General features: G+C 37.3%; 2 protein-coding genes and 1 pseudogene across 5 annotated transcripts in view; all 3 read right to left on the bottom strand.

The window, feature by feature from the left end:
* Nucleotides 1-842: 842 nt before the first annotated feature.
* LOC113065438 (caprin-2-like) lies at nucleotides 843-9,832 on the bottom strand (annotated as a pseudogene).
* A 1,786-nt stretch (nucleotides 9,833-11,618) lies between these two features.
* Nucleotides 11,619-18,750, bottom strand: LOC113065429 (SIN3-HDAC complex-associated factor-like). Its single transcript, XM_026236663.1, has 6 exons — nucleotides 18,597-18,750; nucleotides 15,916-16,043; nucleotides 15,591-15,690; nucleotides 14,826-14,949; nucleotides 14,568-14,718; nucleotides 11,619-14,480 (listed from the first exon to the last, which is right to left on the bottom strand). The coding sequence occupies exons 2-6, from the start codon at nucleotides 16,041-16,043 to the stop codon at nucleotides 14,231-14,233; spliced, it is 753 nt and encodes a 250-aa protein (XP_026092448.1). The 5' UTR covers nucleotides 18,597-18,750; the 3' UTR covers nucleotides 11,619-14,230.
* Nucleotides 18,751-20,409: 1,659 nt separating this feature from the next.
* The window catches only part of LOC113065410 (DENN domain-containing protein 5B), a 35,745-nt gene continuing 33,839 nt past the window's right edge, over nucleotides 20,410-22,315 (bottom strand). For all 4 annotated transcript variants that reach the window (XM_026236628.1, XM_026236636.1, XM_026236646.1 and 1 more), the window contains one exon: nucleotides 20,410-22,285. In XM_026236628.1, the coding sequence (XP_026092413.1) occupies nucleotides 22,102-22,285 (184 nt within the window). In that variant the 3' untranslated portion in view covers nucleotides 20,410-22,101. The remainder of the gene's footprint in view (nucleotides 22,286-22,315) is intronic.

The following is a 22,315-nucleotide window of genomic DNA, read 5'->3' as shown; positions in this document are numbered from 1 at the left end:
TCGGCTGTTAGAGGAAAAAGCGGTGGAAAGTAAACATTTGTGCTTTGTGATACATTAATAGCCCATGGCAGGACTTATGTCAGCGCGTGAGGTCCTACTAAACGAGTTTGGCTGTTTTTCCATTACGCTCAGTACTGAAGCGAGCAATGAGTAGGGCAACAGCGGCCTCTTGTGTTCATCTCAAAACACTTTAAAACAACATATTCAATAACACGACGCTATGTCCTCTCGACTAAATAGGAGAAAACCCTTACGTTTTTAAAGCTTTTTACATGTCAAGGTGACAAATATAACTTGCAAGATAACCTCTCTTAAAATAAGTGTTTCGTCAGGTTTTTTGTTTACATTTTTAAATAAAGTTGTATCACGCACAACATGCGAAAATGTCGAATAAAAGTAATATACATTTGTATTTCGGATACATAAAAATCTAGATTGGTAAAAAAAAAAAAAAACGAATGCAATTACAGAATAAATCAGCAAAGATTTCATGGGAATTATACTTTGTTGATATAATTTTAACTAAGATAAATGACATAAATAAAAATTTAATTCCAAACCTTTATGTGAAAACTTTGTTCCTCAAAGCAAGCTTGAGAAAACCCTTTCAGCTTGGTTACCGTTGGCAAACTGAGTACAACTAGGACTAATGGTCTTCACCTGAAGTTGCTTAATCAAATTAAAACTAGACTTGAGCCACAAAAGTAATTGTGGTTAAAAATTGAGAAAAACCTACACTTTGTACTTCAATACTAATCTAAACAGTCACCCGGCTGCTAACTTATATTGAGCAAACCGCATTTACACTTTACTTGATGCACAAATGACACAAATCACAAATGTGAACTGCACATTTTTATTTCAGGCCTAAACGTCTTCTCGCCAGAGTCAGTGTTCAAGTGATTGCTCACAATATTTTTCACAGACAAACGCACAGATTAACACATACACCCCAACAAGGCCACTAATTCCATTTTTAAAGTGCTCAACAGGTCAAGTATTACCAGAAAGAAAAAAGAAAATAAAAATAAAAAATCCTCCTTTCTTGAAAAGCGATGCATGTGTTCAGCGAAAGGCACCGTTTTGCAAACTTTTATAGGCAGAGGAGCATACAAGGTCATTTAAAGGAACACCAGAAGATGCCTCAATGTTAGGATTTCAATTTAGTGCAAACTAAATGCAGCTACTTTGGGTTACAAGTGTGTGCATCCAAATACACCATAAATGCGCTCAAATCTGGAAAATATGTATATAAAAAAAAATACTGATAATAATAGAACCAAGTATAACCTTTGTAAACTTTCACCTGCAAACAACTTATATTAGCTTTAACATTGACTATGTACTATTGAACATGAACTTTCAAACATGCAATTGCATCATGCGTACCCAAAAGCGCAATAAAGTGCAGAGTAACTATCCAGAAACATCCAAAATGCCCCTTTCTCCCTTTTTGTGCCTATTTAGAGATTTTCAGTCCTGGTACAGCAGGAAACCAGAGAATGTGCTGTACTTCCAGCTGCTGCCATAGATGGCGCCGCGGTGCAGTCGCAGCCACACTTGGTCGCCCTGGAACAGCTGGAGGATCGTGTGATTGCTGGCCGTATCGTGGTCTGGAGCGCCGTCGTTGGCGTACGCGGACACCATCACCTCTTCGTTGCGCATGAGGTTGATGTATAAGGGTACGCTGATGGCCAGCTTCAGGATGTGGAAGATGAAGACATAAGCACCGGCAGCGGGACAGGTGAAGCGTCCGGTGGTCGTGTCGAACAGGTCACCGAGGTTGGTGTGCAGCAGGTCAAAAGCAATTGGTTGGTCCAGAGTGCCAGGGGCAAAGTTTGCTGTGCGGGCGGCAGAGAAGGCCACGCGGAGTTGGGTGAGTGGGTACACGTGTACAGGCATCAGAGTGTGCGGGCCCTGGGGCGTGATGGGCCCTTCCATTGGTGGGATGGAGTGTGTGTCACTGATTCCTGAGTCGAGCGGGATACACACGTTCCCGATCCGGGCTGCTCACCTGAGAGGAGTCACTCCAACCTGCTAAAGAGGAGAGGAGATACAGACAAACCACAGAGTTAAGGATATCACTTTGTATTATGAGTAGTAATATATTTTCAGGAACATTCGAGAGGTCAGATGAACATTTTTATCGGGCTCCTATGTGTAGATTTAGTCATTTCACTTTAATGACCAGGAATAGGTTATTTTCTTCATTGCCATAAAAATGGAGGGAAGAGGGTTTTGCATCTGAACTCATTTATTTAAAAAGTATTAGTATTGAATATAGTTGTAGAAGATATCAGTGTATGTGTATGATCAGTGGCTCATACCACTGCTCCTTTGAGTTGCTGTGCCTCCACCTTGTTTGAAGCTCTGCTGATACCCGTTCTCCTGTTAGCAAAATAAATAAATCGATCAACGACAACACTAACCCAATATAATATTACAATATACATAAATACAAAAAGATTTTAATTTACATAAAATAAAGAACAGAACTGACCAGCTTTTGATATAAAGAGTAGATAAATAACAAAAACAAATATTTTTAATTGGGTAACCAAACTTACTCTGGACACATAAAAGGCAGATGCAGGGTCTCTGTGTGTGGTATGAGTCTGGGATATAAAGCCCCCTCCAGGAGAACGTATATTTACTCTGTAGGCATCATAACCACCTGTTAATCAGCCAAAAAAAGTTTTACAGAGAGTTTTACAGAAAGCCATAGTTTTACAGAAACTTTTGTGCATATTGTGCAAGAATGACAATGCACTGGGTCTGTTATAGACAAGAAATACACCTCTATAATGTGATCTGCACACTGAAATGTAAAGGTGAAAGATCGTGAAGACCGAGGAAGAGGAAGGTACCTCTGTAGCCACCAGGTGATCTGTATGAGTGACCCAACCCCCTGCCTGCACGCGTCATACCTCTCGCTGAACTGCGGGGGTAGCAGGACTGACCCGGACGAGACTGTGGCTGAGAGCCAGAAAACACATGACCACCTACACTGACAGGACACTCCAGCTGGTACTGGCCTTCTGCAAGGACACACAAGAATAAGACACAGAAATAAGCATTTAACTATAATGCATAACATTTTTTTTTTAAAAATTAAAAGTGTGGGGGCGGGGGGGGGGGGGCAAGCTTTGACTACATTTGGGGGAACATGTCAATTTTATACATGCATAAATGTGTGCATGCTTTACCAATCTGTACATCATCTTCAGGTAGGCTGAGTTCAGGTGGTGTCTGGGTGCTGGCCGTGGAGTAACTCTGGGATTTGGCCGATGTGTAACTCTGATGCATGGACTCGGAGAATCCACTCTCATCTGATTTTATCCCTGAGCTCTCATTGATGGGCAAAGATGCCACATTAAACACCTGAAGAAAAGAGGGAAGCTGGAGCTTCAAGTGAACCAGTTAAACTCAATGTTTTGCATCATTTAAATAAGCGGAATTTATGTTAGGGACTTTGGATGCATGAAGACAAGCATTATGCCTAACTGAGTGAATGTTTTGGAAGGCGTTTTCTGCACTGACAGATCTGTGACTGGGTGGAGTGGAAAATGTCGTGGCTGACACTGTGGTTGATACTCCATTGCATAACGTCTGCTTTCCTGCCTGAAATACAAAAACAAAATCAATCTCAAATGTACGGGATTTGTGGTACCACATGCCCTATCCAGTCATTTAAATTTGTAAAAGCCCATCGGCAAAACATCCTAGATCAAGATTATAAACCCTTTTAAACTAATTCTGGCCAATATAGATAATGTATATATTAAGTTAAATCATTAAGCACAGAAGTTAGCATATTAATTATTGAATACACCAAAGATGGAAAGTGCATAAAATTCTAACCTTTAAATAAAAATACATACATGTATATATAAAACAACCAAACCTCAATTTAAAAAAAAAAAGAAAAAAGAAATGCATGTGACAAACAATAAAATAAAGTGCGTATGAGACATTCCTAGTTTGTCCATCTATATACCTGTACAGTGCTCTGGTTTTCTAATGGGACTGAGATGGAGGATCCCCTGCGGTACAGTGGAGGAGAGGTGAAGCGCTCACCTTGCTTCTGCAAACATAACAGTTACCATTACAGCATATTTAAAATAAGCATATGTGAAAGCTGCTATTTGGAAGCACACATTTTCAAGGGTTAGTTTGCCCCAAAATGAGAATTAGGCTGCATTTTACTCACCCTAAGGCATCCTAGGTGTATATGACTGTTTTAATATGGCGTTTTCTTTCAAAAACGAATCACTTCACTACAAGAGGTGCATTTTATTTCACTTCTTTTGGACTGAAGCAAAGCAACACCCGGTGACTGCAATGATGGAGCTTGAAAGATCAAAGAAAATTGTTATATAACTCTGACTGGATTTGTCTGAAAGAATAAAGTCACATACACCTAGGCCCTAGGATACCTCAGGGGTGAGTAAAACGCAGTCCAATTTTCGTTTTTGGGTGAATAACTCTTTAACAACTGTACAGTCACGCACACACAAAAAAAACCTTACATTTGGCTTCTCTTCATGATGTAGATCAAGGTCAGAGTCGTTTATAGATAGGTCTTCATTTGACAGACAACCTTTAGCATCTCCAGACAGCAGGATCTGCAGTGGTGTGCTCTACCAATAGAAAATAAAGATCACATTAGCCAACTACAGGGAAGAGGGACCACATTATTATACACAAAATAAGCTCCCATCAAGTCAAATATACTGACCCGCTGGGATTGTGGCAGAATATCTGATGGGCTTTTAGTTAACTCCCTCTGTGCTACATGTTAAAAGAAACAGACTTTCAGGATCAGTTTAAAGGAATGTACTTGCCCTCAGGCCATCCAAGGTGTGCTGTAGATTCACTTGCTCTCCAATGGATCCTCTGCAGTGAATGGGTGCCACCGTCGCTTCACAAGACTTCAATTGATAAACTGGAATTATGTGGATTACTTGTGCATTATTGGGAGGAACCATTGATGAGCAATTGAGGTTATGGAAAACCTATTCTGATGAAGAAAAACTGATCTACATCTTGGATGACCAAAGGGTGAGTATTTTCAGCACATTTTGTCTGACTGATTTAAAATGGAGCACTCATGTACCAATAGGAGTAGAGGAGCCTGGAGATGGACGGCATCTCTTTGTTTGATTGTTTAAGGGGGAAGTTTCTCCATCCAGAAGAGACTCCTGCAAACAGAAGAAAAAAAAAAATTCTAGGAAATGTCCGTGAACACTGATATTTTTTTAATTGAAGAAAAATCTGAAAATTAAATTGTATTGCAGCAAATTAGTTGTATTGTTGCCTTTTTTGAGCATTTAATTTTTAAATGCATGCCTGCATGAAACTGAAGGATCCTGAGATCTGGTCCATCAGAGACTCCAGCTGCTGTTTCCGCTGAGCAGGGTCTTTCGGTAATGGAGATGGAGAGCTGAAGACTTCCACTGCCACAGGCATCTGAAAGAATAAAGCATAAAAAGAACACTTTAACTGCTTTGAAATACTTAAACAGTTTACGATTACGGTAATGTAAATAACTCACTGGTTTAGAGTCCTGCTCCCCCTTGCTCTTCCTTTGACGTTTCTAGAAAAAACACATCATACATTAAGTAGACAAAGACTGACATATTGTATTGGATAAACTTATTTTGCAGTATTTCAATACATTGTCTGCATTTCCATTTTTATTCACCCAGAAGGAATAACATTGGGAAATAATTTCCAATTCAGGTCAAGTGCCATTTCAAGAAGTTAACTGCATCACCTCCTTGGGGTCAACGGTGGGTCTTTTTACGATGTCTGCAGTCTTAGGAATCAATCCCGCTGCTCCTTTCCATGGCTTCTGTATGGGGGACTGAGAGGATGCAGGAGGATCCGAAAACTCCATTTCCCATGAGTCTGGTGGCTCCCTTTCCTTCAACGCCAAAAGCTCCTCCTTCCAACTACGGGGCGACGGCTTCTCATCTGGTATGCGCTCAGTGACGTCTGTCACAGGTAGGTATTGTCTGTTAAGAAACTGGCATCATTCAGAAGTTATTGACTTGCACATTGAAGACTTGATAATGTAAGGCCATGGTATTTGATACATCACTTGTTTTTACCTCTTTGGAAGGCACTTCTTTTGAGCTCAGCTTCACCAGCGCTAAAATGCCGAAATATAAACAACATGCATTCAGTTAATTTTATGACGGTTTAGACACATTTGAAGGTAAAATTGAATGAAATCTCACTTGAGAGTCCACAAGGCCTTGGAGGGTCTGCCTTTGGGGTCTCGGCCTTCTCTTGACTGTCAACTTTAGAAAGTGGTATGTGATCAAAAAAGCCACAGTCCACTAGCTGAAGTAGCTTCGCCTTCATGTGCTTATCTGATGAAGAATGACAGTGTCATAAAATAAGTCATTTTTTGTCTTTGTACCCTAAACACTGATATAGAATTGGGTTCCTTTTGCTTTCCAAAAGGAACTAAATGTTTTCTAGGGAATATACATATTATAAAATGAAAACAAAAAAAGTTGGCATACTTAGTTTATTAAATGTTTGTCATTTTGGAGTCTATCACACAGGTGATGTTTGAGCATGCAGGCTCTTTATCAGACTACAGGATAGACAAAACAAACATTTTTATTTATTCTGTTATGTTTTTCTTTGAATAACAAAAACAATAGTAGTAAGGACATATTTTGTGCAAGTAAGCATTTATATACTTGTATTATTCTTATTACAACTTAAAAAGGACATATGTTACACAATTTATACATTTACATGTATCAATAATACAAAGGACTGATATTGCATTTATTTTGTGTAATGTACTAATGCATATGCATTTATACGTATTTATTTATATGTATTAATCATCATCAATAATAATAAATTAAATGCAAGGGTGTGCATTTATTTTGTGTAAAGTATTTATGACTCATGGAAAACTACCAAATTAATTTGACGATCACAGAAAGAGCTAGAAACTCACATGTTGAGCCAGCAACTGGTCCTTCTTTCCCTTCTAGAAGCTCCCAGTAAACAATAGCAGCCTGTTCCATCTGATCCTCTAAACTAGTGCATGAAACACAAAAGGAAGATCATACCATTCCAACAGGCTAAAAAAAGACCCCAAATACAGTAATGTAACCAGAAGCACCCTTCTCAGGCATAAAATAATTATTCCACTTTAGATTTTTTGGCTAGGTGTCTATTATTTCTCATTAGTAACAAACACTGAAGTGCTAGAACACAAAAAGCAATGCAGGAAATTAGTATCTAGTTAGCGGTCAAAAAAAAAAAAAAAAATTCCTTAAACCCCACAAAATTCTGACTATAAAGCAGAAGACAGTATCAGGCACAAACCTCATGCTATGGTCTCTTTTGCATCCCAATAATGACGCCAGATCCAGCAAGCTCTCCATGTCCTGTGTGGACAGGTAACGGGAATGTTGTCTCATGTTGCAGAAGTTCCTCCGAACATCCTCTCTCTGCAGACTGTGGAGGACGTATTGCACCTGGAGCGTCAAGCTCAGACGTTTCCGCTCTTCTTCAATCCTCATCACCTTCTCTTGTCGAGCAACTTTGCGCTGAGTCTTCAACAACTATGAAGAAATCAGAAGATCCAGTGAAATAGGGAGAACGGTTTATTTTCACACCGTACTTCATGAATGCATGAACCTTACATCTTGTGTTAGAGCACCAATGGTCTTCTGGAGCTCTTTGGCAAAATGAAGATTGTGGACCACCTCCTCGTACTTCCCCACAGCTTCCTACAGCATTACCACACATCAGTCATATTAAAACAAGCCCCATTTCCCAAGATGCAACACGTATAAAATGAAGAGCAATTACCAGTTGGTCTTGATTAAGTTTGTCTCCCTTCTTTAGCTTCTCACTGTAGCTTTCCAGTTTCAGCTGCAAGAAGATAAAAGTTGCTTTGTTTAGCGCACATGGACAGGACTGAAGCACATGCTGTACAAGTAAAGCAAAACAATCCATCCAATTATATTTCTGCCTAAACAACAGAATAAAGGCACCTTCTTTTTCTCAATGTTACGGATCTTGTGCTTGAGGCAGATGAGTCCTTCCTCAATGTACTGCTCGTAGCCATAGTAGGTGGTCGTGGTGGGGCTAAGGGTGAACTGGAAGGCAGTAAGCACTCGAGGGGACTCCGATTTAGGACTGCCCTGGCCATCCTCCTTCTCCACGGTCAACTCTGACGGAGTCAACGTCTCTATAGTCCGAGATGGTGACAGCTGAACCATGATCTCGGTCTCTCTGAAGCAGAGGGAAATGAACAAAGATCACACTATTACGGAAATGAAAAGACAGACATTTATAGCCATACTCGGGATGGAAAACTATTATGTATTGTGGAGTAACATAGTATATCCTTTATATAGCCTTATTTATATATATAAAAAAATCAATATCAAAGTGGTCATGTCCTTTACATTGACACCTATTGATGTGGATGCAGCATCACACAATCTCAAAACTACTATAATAGATATTAACAATTAATTAAAAGTTACATTTGACTTCATTTACATTTTCATGGTTACATTTTTAGCAAATTTATTTTTTTGTGCTTGTCATTTTATTAAGTTAGAATTGATAATGTCAGATTTTATTGACTTTATATCAGTAAATCAAGTTCGACGAATTAAATGACAGGTGTTTACGATGTATGCTTAATTTGTTAAAAAAATAAAATTGTTAAAAAAATAAAATATATATAAATAAACATTTGAATTCATGCTTTATGGTTTTAGTTAACTATATAGGCCTAACGCTTCACAAAAATCTCCTTGTGAGGTCATATAGGTTTGACGTGTGTGTGAATAAGTGACAGAATTACATTTTTAAACCTTTAATACATTTCTCAGTTAGACTTTCCCCTACATTTAGTTCTCTCTTCACATTGCACTTAATTTATACTTCAAAATGTACTTTTTTAAATGTCTGCAATATATAAACTTGCTTTACCTTTAAGTTAAAAGCATTTAAGGGATTAGACTATCCTGGTTCATCATGCAAGGAGTACAGTCATTCAATGACAATAAATATTAAAATGGAAATCTCAGCACGCACATATAGGAAGGTTATACACAAAAATCACCACTGCCTGCATGATAAACGTTTAATGATAGGAGCTTAACTCTCTCGGTATTTCTGGACATTGGCCAGTGCTCACCATGACATGGCATTTACACACTGGAATAAAAAATGCAACGTTAAAAAGAGAATTAACCCCAGAAATCACATCTAACATAAAATCCCTCGTCATTCACTGTCAGCCATGTACGAATATCGTCTAATGCAATTCTGGCGTTCATAAAAAAACGATTATGCATCAAAGAGAACACAAAAACAAGCTATAGTAATTTGCATTTTAAAAAGAGCAGGCACAGTAGTCAAAAGAATTCAACTTTTAAAGCCATTATCAGACAGAGTTTGACGCTTTCCAGAATAATCCTGTCCAAACAGCATCGACGGGGTGCCACCACCCAAAGGCACGAGCAGAAACCGCAAATAAGTTGCTGGAGGAAGATTAAAGCCACAGATGCATGTGACGACAGGTGTGACGAGCAAAGCATCCCCAGATATCTCACCGACCTCATGCGTCTCTGCCGGTGAGCGTTTGTTTGCTTCGTCCCTCAGATCTTTGGGATGACTTAACTGCTCATTTAGAGTCAACGCAAATGAGGTAGCCTTTCGGTCTTTTGGAGGCACGATATAAAGCGGTGGGGAAACTGAGAGGACAGACCGCAGCCTCCTCTCAGCTTTTTATGCCCTCAGAGCAGAGGAAACCCTTCAGCTGGCGGAGCAATCACGACGTCACAGCCAAACACAGGACAGTCCCCGCGCGCGCGCAGCCTCACCACGCTCTCACCCATCCATCCACCCACCACAGCTATCTATCCATCTTGTATTTACTTTACTAATAATATATAGACTAGAAAAAATTATTCATGAAGGTAATAGGGTTGAATAAGTACTGTGCATTTCGCTTGTTATTCAGGAGGGGCTGACCAATTAAACTAAATACTGGTTTGTAGTTATTGATAAATATGTAACAGGGTTGACTGAACATGATGCATGCAGTTTACAAATCAATTTGTGTAAAAACTGAGAAAATGAAATAATTACGTGTCTTTATATTTCAAAGGAAATGTGTCATATTACAAATTCATCTGATCTGATATCTGTTCTTATGGCTGATTGAGAGAAGAAGAAAAAGTTGTTAAAATTATAATTATTACTCTTTATAAGTGGTCTCTGACCACTTTAAGTAAAGTAGCATAAGAATAAAGTCAAGATCTGAGACTTATAATACATTATAACGATGAGAAATATAATCCATTGTAAAAATGGATGCAACGTGTTCATTGTGTTATAAATTATCTTACTCTTAAAAGCTATAACCACAAATAAGTAAATATTATTATATATTAAAAAAATTTTTATGAATCTTCATAAGATGATACAACATATTCTAAGTTTTATATATATATATATATATATATATATATATATATATATATATATATATATATATATATATATATATATATAATGCAATATGCATGCATTATAATGCCTTAAGAAGTACCCTTATAATGTATTATAAATACAGGCTTTACAGACAGTGTTAGTCAATGTTTTTTCATTATTATTATTTTTGTGCTTTATAAATACATTTGTCATTGTCATTTGTAACTTTGGTAAACAGTACATCAAACATATCTAACTATATATATATATATATATATATATATATATATATATATATATATATATATATATATATATATATATACCGTATATTATTATTATTACTATTACTATTAGTATGTGTGATTTTTATATATTAAAACAAAAAATTATATAAAATAAAATAAAAAATTTAAATGCCCCATGCATTGCAAAACTTGAATCACTATGTATGTCTATTCTTTTTGAGAAATGATGCATCTACGTTTAAAACAAGAACAAATATCTGCCAATATAGTCCGAAAAATTTACATATTTCCCCTTTTGAAAGTCCACTGACAGATATTTGTTCTTGTTTTATTCATAAACATACTTAATTTTAATGTCTTATAATAAAATATTTTAAAGTCGTATACCTTGATAAAACCTTTAGTAAACCTGTTATTATTAAATGTGGAATATTTTTATAAAGATGTTTAAATTTTGTGGAAACATTTTTTTTTTTTTTTTGCAGAAATAAAAAAATCAATAGAACAGCATTTGTTTGAAACAGCAATGTTTTGTAACATAAAACGATATACTGTTGCATTTAATATGTCCCTGCTAAATGAAAATATTACTTTTCACTGTAGCCTGTCATCAGTTCATTGATTCCCTGGGAACCAAACCCATATTTTGGTGCAGCAATACCAGCCACCATCTATCTCTACTTTCTAGCTCATTTGATTTTATTTGCTTGCATGACGTAACTATGTATAATATGTTCCTGTAGCTCAAACAGTTTCATGTCTCTAGCAATGCCAAGGTCACAGGTTAAATTCCCAGGGCATAATAGTAAAATATTAATCTGAATGTAATGCAAATAGCTGCCAATTGCATGTTTAAACCAATGCACAAAACAAGTGTAACCATCACAAGTTACATTTATTGAGGAACAAGTAAAAGTACAATATGTAAAAAAATACAAAACCTGCTTCATATATCTCTAGTATTGGGAATACAAAGTGCATAGCTACCATACATGCCTGTAGCACTACAACTTTATCTAAGGAAAGGTCTGTGGGCATTAGAAACCCTCGAACAAAAGTATACAAATAATCAAACAGTTGTACTTAGCATACACCAAAAAAGTGTGTTTTTACAGCTGTCTAGTCCTGAAGAGCTCCTTAACGTTTAGTGAGTCTCTGCCGACAATCTGTGAGGTGGAAAAGCATTTTCAGTCCATATTGCAGTGTTGTTAGGACAGGTCAGGCCTATGACAAAGTCGGATGAGACTTAAAAGACCACAAGACAAATAAATATGAAATAAATAAGACAAAAGAGTTTTCATAATAACCATTGTTCAGTCTTAAACATCATATATTTACAAATAACGCTGTCATAGAGATGACACGACAGGATGCTTCCCCTGAACGGATGTTACCACAAATACAGTCATTGTTCATCATGTCATGAGGCGATATGGCATATTCACACTAAAGCTGCAAGCTGCCACCAACAGAATACCCATTTCAAAACAGAGCACATAATACGTAAAATGCCCGGGAAGAGAATTAAAATTAACGTGCAATGGAGTGTTTTGTGTGTAACAAATGAGCTCTCTAGCGTCACCCCCTGAAATTAAACAGAAGTATGTGTGCATCAATGTAATCTGTAGGTCATCATAAACAATAAAATAATGAAGAAACAGACAGGACAGACATATAGGAACAAAAGGGAAACATTGGGATATATAGTATAAATACTCCTGATATATGAAAGCTTATTACAGACGAAAATTTATAATGAAAATGTCCAAGCTGGCATTGGTTTAGCCTTTCAGCATTTTCCCTGGAGAAAAAAAAACACCAAAAGAAAAAACATATCAAACCAAATCGATCAGACCATGTGCTTAATTCTTTCATGACACAAAAAAGTAGTATCTGTCTATTTATTAACATGAATATAAGATTGCTGAATAAATAGCAAAAATCTTGGACTTTTTGGGCTTAGAATGAGACAAAATTTAAAATATCCAATTAAAATAAAAAATAAAAAAATAGCAGAATACAATGAAATCCCTGTAATAATTAAATGATGACATCTTAAGGTGTCATGTTGTAGTCAAAGTCAGATTTTTGTTTTCCTTGCATGTATCTACAAAAATATATTGGGACTGCCTCAAAACGCACCCAAATTATTCTTAAATTATGCTGCAACATGGTTGCCAAACGAAATACAAAGAAATACAAATCTTCTTAAAAGACCATGCAAAATTCATGCAGATTTCATCTAGACAAGTTTCCTTAGCGTTCATGCTCTTTTCCAAAAACCGTAAGTCAAATATAACCTTTTGGATATTTACATTAGTACACTGAATAAAAGAGTGTTGATAGCCAGGCATTATTTTTTAAATGCTTTCTGGGGAAACATCTGCATTAAAACACTATGAGTCGAGTTGAGTTTGTTGCCTATAAGAGGCTGAATACAGACAAATCAGTGACAGTTCGCCTTAAAATGAAAAATCTGTCATTTTACTTTTACATTTCTTACATTAAACACAAAAAAGTTTTTGTCAAGAACATCCTGCATCTTTTCTGTATAGTAAAATGAAAGGGAACTGATGCACTCAATTTCCAAAAAGCTCCATTAAAATTTCTTAAAAGTAGTCCATATGACATAAACTTTGGTTTATCGCCATCATATGGCTATAAAAAACTTGGAACATAGCACACACCTCAATTTAAAGATACTCTTAGGGTGCTTTTGTCATTTTGGACCTCGCTAGTTGCTAGATGCTCTTCAAAAACTCACTTTTTGTGATCCACAAAAATAAGAAAAAAAAAAAGAACTGAAAGATGTTCGGAACAATATGAGGGTTGAATGACAGAATAATTACATTAAGACTTTTTTTTTTTTTTTTTAAATAGGTGACCTGTCCCTTTAAATACAAACCAAGAGGAAAAATCAGAGCAGACCTTAAGAATAAATACAAAGACAGAAAAAATAAATATATAAAAGGCAAAAGATATTTGCTAAATAATTGCTATATCCCAGCAAAAAGGTGGAACGTTGTCTTCACTGAGCTAGAATTTAGCAGATGCTGCTTGCTGTATACTAAATACTGTACACTAAGTGCAGAAAGAGGAAGTGCACAATGGTGCTCAAAGGGCACAAAAGGATTGTGGTCACTGTTCAAGGCTATTTCCTACATTTCTATACATGATGTATGTAGATCCAGCATTCTGTGTTTGAGCGGCATAGCAGAAAGGGAAACTCATTTTCTCTGGTCTACAAAAAAAAATCCTCTTAGGAAATGGACTAGCGTGGTACCAGGCTCTGGAATAGTGCGATACATAAAAGTAGATTTTACTGCGAAGGAGATAAAAGAGACAGATTCTCAACAAGGAAGAAAGAAATAGGAAAAGATGAACAAGGATCCAGCTGCTCTTGAATCGAAGGCAATCTGAGAGAGCGTCTTTGAGAGTGTCTGAGGGGCTTCCTAAGAATGCCGAGTCAGTACCCTGGGAATGTGGCATCACCAATCCTCTTCCACTTCCGGCTCCACTTTCATTTGGAGAGAGGAGTGCGGTTGAAGAATTTCTTGACTGCTCTGCACCTCCTCTTTCTCAAGTTCACCATCTTCTTCTTCCTCCTCCTCCTCCTCCTCTTCTTCTTCCTCCTGCTCTTGCTCCTGTTTTTTCTGACAGCAGGGCTTGAAGAGATGAGGGTCGATCAAAACCTCCCCAAAGCGACCTTTGTAGATGATGCCACAACATACCCGCTGCCTAGAGAGATTTGTACATGAAGTGTTCATTATCATGTCAAATATAAGGTCAAGCTCATAAATCAGGCTGACTGTCCGAAATAAATACCTTTTCCAGTATGTCAGGTCCAAGAAGGAAAAGACTGGTGAGCGGGCTGAGCCAGGAGTCAACTCCGAGTCAGAGCCTTCATCTGATTGGTTACTGTAGCTGGGTGACTGGGCGGGGCTGGCACTGGAGGTGGTGCTGTGAGCATCTGAATCTGTTAATGACGACATTTTAGCAAATTATGGGAAAGATTATTGAATAAAGAATGTGTTAAATCATGTCATGTTGTTTTGTAATTGAAATATGTGATTTTGGGCTCACTGTGTCTCTTCAGTTCTTTCTGAATTCTGCTGAGCTGGTTCGGTCGGATCCGTCTGGACAGAGATTTGACTTTCTTGGACTTCACTGTAGTTTTCAGACTGGGTCCCCCTCGGGCATCAACCACCTGATAACAATTCAGAACAATAACAATCCTCAGTCTGTGATGAAAATCTATATATATACACACACACACACCACCCTCATTATATTATAGGTCAGATTTATAATTATTTTACAGATTTATTGTCATTAAAATTGTAATAGTTAGAAACAAACTAAAAAAGACTTCTAGCAATATATCTATTTATTATTATTATTTAGATTAACTACAATCGGTAGTAATACAGTGGGCTCAAAAACGATTACATTATTTTTCATATCATATGAACTGAGTTAGCTGTCATTTGTAATCATTAGAATCTTACTAAATTGAAAGTAGTGACCACTATCATGTAATGCGATGTAGCCCATTATTATTAATACTATTGCATCTGTTAAAATAAACATTTGTGCATGTATGAAATTGTTGAAACGCTTGTTATTCTGAGGATGTGGGCTTCCCCAGCTGAATCTCAGTTCCTCCAAAGGTTTCCTCCTCATCTACTTTAACATCTTATGGAGTTGTCACTGCAGCTGCCGTTCATTTCTTTGGAACAATGTGTATAGAGAACTGAACTGAAAAGACTTCAGTGTGATAAATAAGAGGCTGTGATAGTATGCGTGTGTGCAGCCTGGTTGGAGCTTGGAGAATTTAATGGAGCTTACATGATTCCAGTTCTTCTTGGAGCCCACAGGAAGCTTCTTCCAGCGTTTCACCAGCAGAACACAAGCATTGCAGATTTCACCAGAGCGAGTTTCACCTAACCTGTAGAAGTATCCCATTGTAATAAGATAATGCATGTGGAAACCATTGAAGTTCTCACATTACAAACAAACAACATTTCCTCCACATTAATCTAAAAGAAAAGGTCTGAACGCTTGACTAGAGATACATTATACAAATCATATGCTCACTGTAATTAAACCAGGCAGATGTTGATATCATGTCTTTACAGAGGAACCACAAGCACATAATAGATACCAAACTCACCCAAAGCAGCTCTGAAAGTCTCTCTCATAGCGTTTGCTGTCAGTGAAACGAGAGCTGGAGGACTTTGCCCTGCAGATGCAGCATCCATCAAGGCTGCGGTACATCTTCGGCTTATGAAAGCCAAACATCTGTAACACACAGAGAAGTAAAACAACTTGCTATTTGGTACTTCTGCTGATGCAATGATTTTACAAGCTTTTAAACACTTTTTTTAAGTACCACAGCACCATAGTTACATACACATAAGTTATTTTTATTATCAATGCTGAAAACCATTTCGCCGTGATTTTTCTGTACATTTATAAATGTTACTTTTGATCAATTTTATGTGTCCTTGTTGAATAAATGTAAATAAATTCTTACCCCAGAATTTTGAATGGTAACGTATCACCGTTTCCACCAAAATATTAAGCAGCAAATATTAAGCTGTTTCCAGTAATGAGAATCATAAGAAATGTTTCTTTAAGAAACAAATCAGTATACCAGTCTGATTTCTGAAGGGTGACACTGAAGCAATGGCTACTGAAAATTCAGCTTTGCCATCACAGGAATAAATTACATTTTAAAATATACTAAAATTTAAAACGGTTCTTTTAAATTGTAATAATATTTAAAAAATGTAAAGTTTTTTTCTGTATTTTTATCAACTAAATGCAGTCTTTGTAAGCATAAGAGACTTCTTTCCAAAAAATAAAAATAAAAAAAATAATAAAACTTAATTATTCTAAAAAAAAATATTTTTACCCAGTAGTGTATATGCATATGTATAGGACCTATATATATATATATATATATATATATATATATATATATATATATATATATATATATATATATATATATATATATATATATTTATATATATATATAGTAATAAAATGTTAATAAATGTATTACATATATGACTATTAATAGATTATATTAGAGAGAGAGAGAGAGAGAGAGAGAGAGAGAGAGAGAGAGAGAGAGAGAGATTAAATATGGGTTATCAGTCATCATCGTGTCAGTGAGATAAAAGCTTAATGCACATAGTGTTCGGTGTTATATAACCTCGGTGCTGATAGAGCCAGACGCCGGTGGCCTCGCGCATCCACACCTATGATCCACACTGATCGGTGACAGCAGCGGAATCAGATGTCTGTCTGAACCCTTTGCATTTTCAATTTTAATAAAATATATGTAAATTAATATTTAATTATATTCCTAAAACTGTGCACTGTACATTGCAAGTGCGCGAGTTGAAGTGGCGCTTGACGCAATTCAAACATGGCAACGCTTTTGAGAGGAGAGGAGAGGAGAGGAGAGGAGGGGCAGAAAATGGGGGCAAGAAAGTAATGCGATGCAGTTACGGAAACCGCGAACTAAAGTGCCATTAACACGTTTAAATGTGTCATCTAAAGTTCATCCAGGTAACATAATACGGACACTATCAATGTTTCGCGGCGTTACACATACTCTCGTCCGGGCACTGCAGAGAAATGATGCGTGTCCGCCGTATTCACCGCCCACTCTCTCGCTCGGTAGCATGGCGCGCCACTCGGCATCTTTAAACAGACACATTCAGCATGTTTCCCCCGCAGTTTCACTGAAAACGACTCCTGCTCGGTGCGAGCAACTCATTAACCCGCTTTCTTGGACGCCAGTGGTGCTCGGCAAAGAAAGACGGGTGCGTTTAATCGAACAGCTCGTCCGCTGCTCTTTGTTTTCCGCGCGACTCTGCGTCAGTGACTCGTGCGACTCCATGCTCTGCGCTCGAGACTGTAAACACATGGTGTCCATGCAACAACTTCGCTCCAGAGCAACGGGCCTAACATAACACGTATTTGCGTGTTTATTTTCTTAACGGGACACATATAAGAACACAATTTTAAACAGTCCAGCAGGATACTAAAATAAAATCTCGATTAGCTCCACGTTTAAATGCGTCAGTGACACCGCCTCCGTCGCGCACGAAACGAATCTTTAACAGTAGCACAGCTTCAGTCGTCACATAAACGTTGAACTTCTCGAGTTACCGAAGCAGAAGTTTTGGAAACGGTTTATGAGCTTGTGAAAATGCGGGTTTGTTTTGGGTTTTGAAGCACACCCACCAACAGCAAAGTAAAGACCACACACAGTTCAACATCTCCCAAGTTCTAAACGAGTAGAAACAGCAAAACTGGCTTTCAGTGCGTGCGTATTACACACATATATAATAATGCATGTTCACTCGTATAGTTTTTGCATCTAGTTCTCGGTTTTCAAGCAGTACGCGAATGCAAATTGTTTATTTGAAAATGCAACATTGACGATTTCTGTCAAAACCCTGGTTTTACGTCTCTCCTGACAAGTTTAATAGAAATCGATTTCGGCTTCAAATGCAACCATTCTGTCATCAAACACTTAGCAGCGATCTTCAGCTAAAGGATGCGAGCGCCTGAAATGTGCTGGATGCGCTGTTTGGACTGCAGCTCCTCAAGTGTAACCTACACACTGAACTTATCCAACGCGTTTATACTCAAGAAAAATCTGAGACAATTCCAGCAAGCTTTCGAAGTGATCTTACTGCTACGTTTGTAATGAATGCGACAGCTTTCATCCGGACAGCGCACTGTCACACAACTTCTCAAGAAAGGCGAATCTAACATCTGCGCACACATAAACTGTTAAGTTACTTTTAAGAAAAATCCATTTTTTCTTACCTCGACTTGGAGCAGTTAAAGTGAAATCACACAGCGAAATCCAAGAGTTACAGGCGTTACTCATTTAACAATGCGCCACTCGTTACTGTCTCACTTTCCGTCTGAGTGTAGTAAGATGTTTACGCATGCGCCGAGCTCCATCCACCATTTTCTGAATTTCTTCAATCAACCTCATTTGCATACCCTGCTGACGTTGGACTGCGTCTGCATTCTATTGCCCATATAAGGAAAAGAAAATTACGCGGGAAACGGGGGCGGGTCCGGTTGCTAGGGCAGCAGCCAGTGCGCTGCGATCCCGGTGGGCGGAGTCACGCTGTACAACTACGAGGACAGCAGATGTGTGAACAAACGCAGCACATCCTTCTTCTCTCCTCGCGCCGTCAGCCATGAGCACGTGTCGACAGCTCCGTCCTCGTACTTCATCGCGCAAATAGTTCGAGAGAGTTTTTTACGGCTGTGCAGAATAAATTAAATAGGCTGAAAGAGCTAAACGGAATGAGACCTTATCGGGACAAAAACGTTTGTCTCAAACAATCATATTTACAGGGAAAACTGGGAAGTTTACATTTAGTTTATAGATTCGTGTTTGTCTTTTTCCTCAAACTATCCTGAAACATTTCTATATTTGTTTGCTACAAATTAGTTGAGAAAATTAGGCTACACGTGTACTTAAACTGTGTCAATTATTGGCAAATTAGCTGTTAGTGCTTTTGCTTTGGCACTATTGGATCATAATGGGATAGGCGTATAGAAAACATGGACATTTTAAAATTTGTGCATGCATTAAGTGTTAACTTTTATTTAAACTTCACATCTAGTCAAATCTTTTTGACTGAAATCACTACCCCTAGTTTCATTTTGTACATAGGCTTCTGTTTGTTATAATTACATATTTATTATTTAAAATAAAATAGTAACACTAGCCTATAGGTATAACAGTGAATTACATGCACAGTAAACTGTTATTTGACATTCATTTGTAATCACAAATCAAAGTAGGACATGTATTTTTAGTCTCTTACCTTATTGTTCTGTGAAAGCTTTAGATTTTTATACAAGTTAAAAGCTTCTACTGTGATTTTAGGAGCTCGGTGCTTATACACTCAAGTAAAAAAGGTACAAAATCTGTAGTACATTTTCAAAAAATAATATATTTACAGTTTAGATACTAATAAGTAGACTATGTAAAATGTAGCCTACTTTTAAGGATTATAAGGTACTAATATGCACCCTTTACAGGTGCTGGTCATATAATTAGAATATCATCAAAAATGATTTGACTAATTCCATTTAAAAAGTGAAACTTGTATATTATATTCATTCATTACACACAGACTATTATATATATATATCAAATGTTTATTTCTTTTAATTTTGATGATCATGAAGTTTCACTTTTTTAATGGAATTAGTGAAATAAATCAACTTTTTAATGATATTCTAATTAAATGACCAAAATTGTACTTTTAAAAAAGGTACTGCTCCGGTGACAGGTTTTGTACCTTTTTATGAATCAATGACTATTCTAATTTGTAACTGATTAAACTTTCATGTTGCAACACTTCCCAGTCTCCCCTACCACGAAATCTCAGGTTAGTACTATAAAAACACTTATGGAACTTATTGCTTCACCGATACCATCATGTCCCTAAACTAAAAATAATGTTCCTTGAAGAATGACTCTTCAAAGAGGAATGTGCTCTAGGATCTGAGCGCTGTCCTGGAATAGCATGCATGCCTGCCGTGTGTTGAAATAATGTCCCATCTGCACACACCGTCCACAAGATGACAAGAAGTTCAGAGGACACAAATATGGACGAACAGAGCAATTTTAATGAGTTTCTTCACAAATATAAACATGATGGAGGAACCCACTCATTTTTAGACGGGGAGCTTTTTATAATATGATCGATGTTTAGAAGCTTTCACACGTGGAAAAACAGATGGAATGAGGCAAGATCTAGAGGAGGACCAAATTCATTAACAGCAACAGTACTAAAACATGGCATGCATCAGCACCGCAAACAAAGGGACAGATCCTGTGGCTTCCTCATCCCTACAGCGAGAGGACTTTCTGAGTTGTTAGCTATGTTTTTTGGGGCCTAAAATAAAGTATATTTTTTACACAAGATGGACGTTCCATATACTATAGAAAGCCTGAAAGTAGATTTACTAAAATAAATAAATGATAACAGTGTCAGCTTACTGCATAAATCACCCCAAGATTGCGTCAATCCAAAATCAACCAGTGTCACAAAAGCATCATTCGAAAATAAATGCATACAAATGATCGGAGTCATTATAAAAAAAGAAAAAGAAATAAAATACACAGGTTGACTTGCTACACAGCTCTAAGATGCTGAGAGCCTTAAAAACCCAAACTTAAGAAACATTAAGAGATCTAGAACTATAACATTTGTAATTTATATGTAATTATTACTTGATTTCGCCCAGCAGGGATTCCGGATTAAAACTGATGCATAACAGAACAAACATAAACGGCGATTAAAGGGCAATACTTATTCATTTCTAAGCAATGTGCAAGTTCTGCAGTAATCAAACATGGATTAACAAAGTAATTGTTGCATTTAGACCTTCAATTAGTGGTAAATACTAGGGTTTACACTTTATATTTAAAGCACCCCACAACTGTAATAATTCATATTTGAGAAATTTTAACGATGACTAAGATAATAGAAACAAAGAAGAAAAAAAACGATCGGAAATATGCTTGTTATTGCTTTACGATGATTTCCAGTGTTTCTTTCTTAAAAATAAAAAACTCAAACATGATACTGAAGTATCCTTGAATGAGGTTAATACTCATTGGCAAAATAAACATCTTCAAATGTTGAGCCTCACACACGCACATTACGATCACGCATATCTTACACATATCTTGTAACATACAACCATTCACATCTTGTTGGAATGTCCTTTTTCTCTGAACATTCATTTGACAGGCTTTTGACCAGGAGAATGCTCCAAATTGACATCTAAATGAACACAGATAGCATTGGTTTAAACAAACAGACGGTATAAACACTTCATGTCTGAATTCCTCAATTTAATAGTTTTGCCTGTCAAACGATGGTAATTGAGTGTGTAAACTGTCATTACTTAAGGATCCTCTGTATCCTGAAATACTTTGCGGAAAAAAAACAGTGCTTTCTAAAGCTCTGCACATGATCTGAAGCAGAAACGCTAGCGGATCTGACTCGCAGACATGTGCGCGGAAATGACCACAGGTTTGAAAGCAAAATCCACAGGGATTTGTCTTCTTAAAAAAACATCCATCAACGCTTTCAATTAGAAAAAGCACGACTCCAAATACTGCTACAAAACACACTTCTGAGTTCATTTCTTTGGGGGAGCAGTCGTTTTGATAAGTCGTCAGTCCTTCGCTGGTCAGCGAATGCACATGGCAGAGTATTGTAGAGCCGCTTTGGCCCTGAGTGTGGCAGCAGAGAGGGGGGCAGTCTGAGTTTGACCTCAGTATGTGGAGTTACAGCTCAACGCTTTTAGTTAGAGAGCTCTCCAGTGTGATGGGGAAGTCATGGAGCGTCTCCAGAACTGCGATGAGAGAGCTGACGGTGAGTTTGTCTCGCAGTAATGCGTTCTCCTCATACATGCGTGTGATGACGGGGCATTCGGCCAGTAGAGGAAGCCACTGCGGCAACAATCGATCTCTGTGAGAGTGGAATACACGTACAGTAAAT

Source organism: Carassius auratus, chromosome 4 (assembly GCF_003368295.1).
Source record: "Carassius auratus strain Wakin chromosome 4, ASM336829v1, whole genome shotgun sequence".
In the NCBI taxonomy this organism is placed as follows: Eukaryota; Metazoa; Chordata; class Actinopteri; order Cypriniformes; family Cyprinidae; genus Carassius; species Carassius auratus.
This window is presented reverse-complemented; position numbering and strand designations above follow the sequence as displayed.

What these genes read in the sequence shown, in the direction of transcription:
- LOC113065429 (XM_026236663.1), bottom strand. Translation starts at nt 16,043, where the DNA reads ATGTTTGGCTTTCATAAGCCGAAGATGTACCGCAGCCTTGATGGATGC. An exon ending in GACTTTCAGAGCTGCTTTGG is followed by an intron (nt 15,691 to 15,915) that starts GTGAGTTTGGTA and finishes ATACTTCTACAG; the next exon opens with GTTAGGTGAAACTCGCTCTG. An exon ending in GAAAGAACTGAAGAGACACA is followed by an intron (nt 14,719 to 14,825) that starts GTGAGCCCAAAA and finishes CGTCATTAACAG; the next exon opens with ATTCAGATGCTCACAGCACC.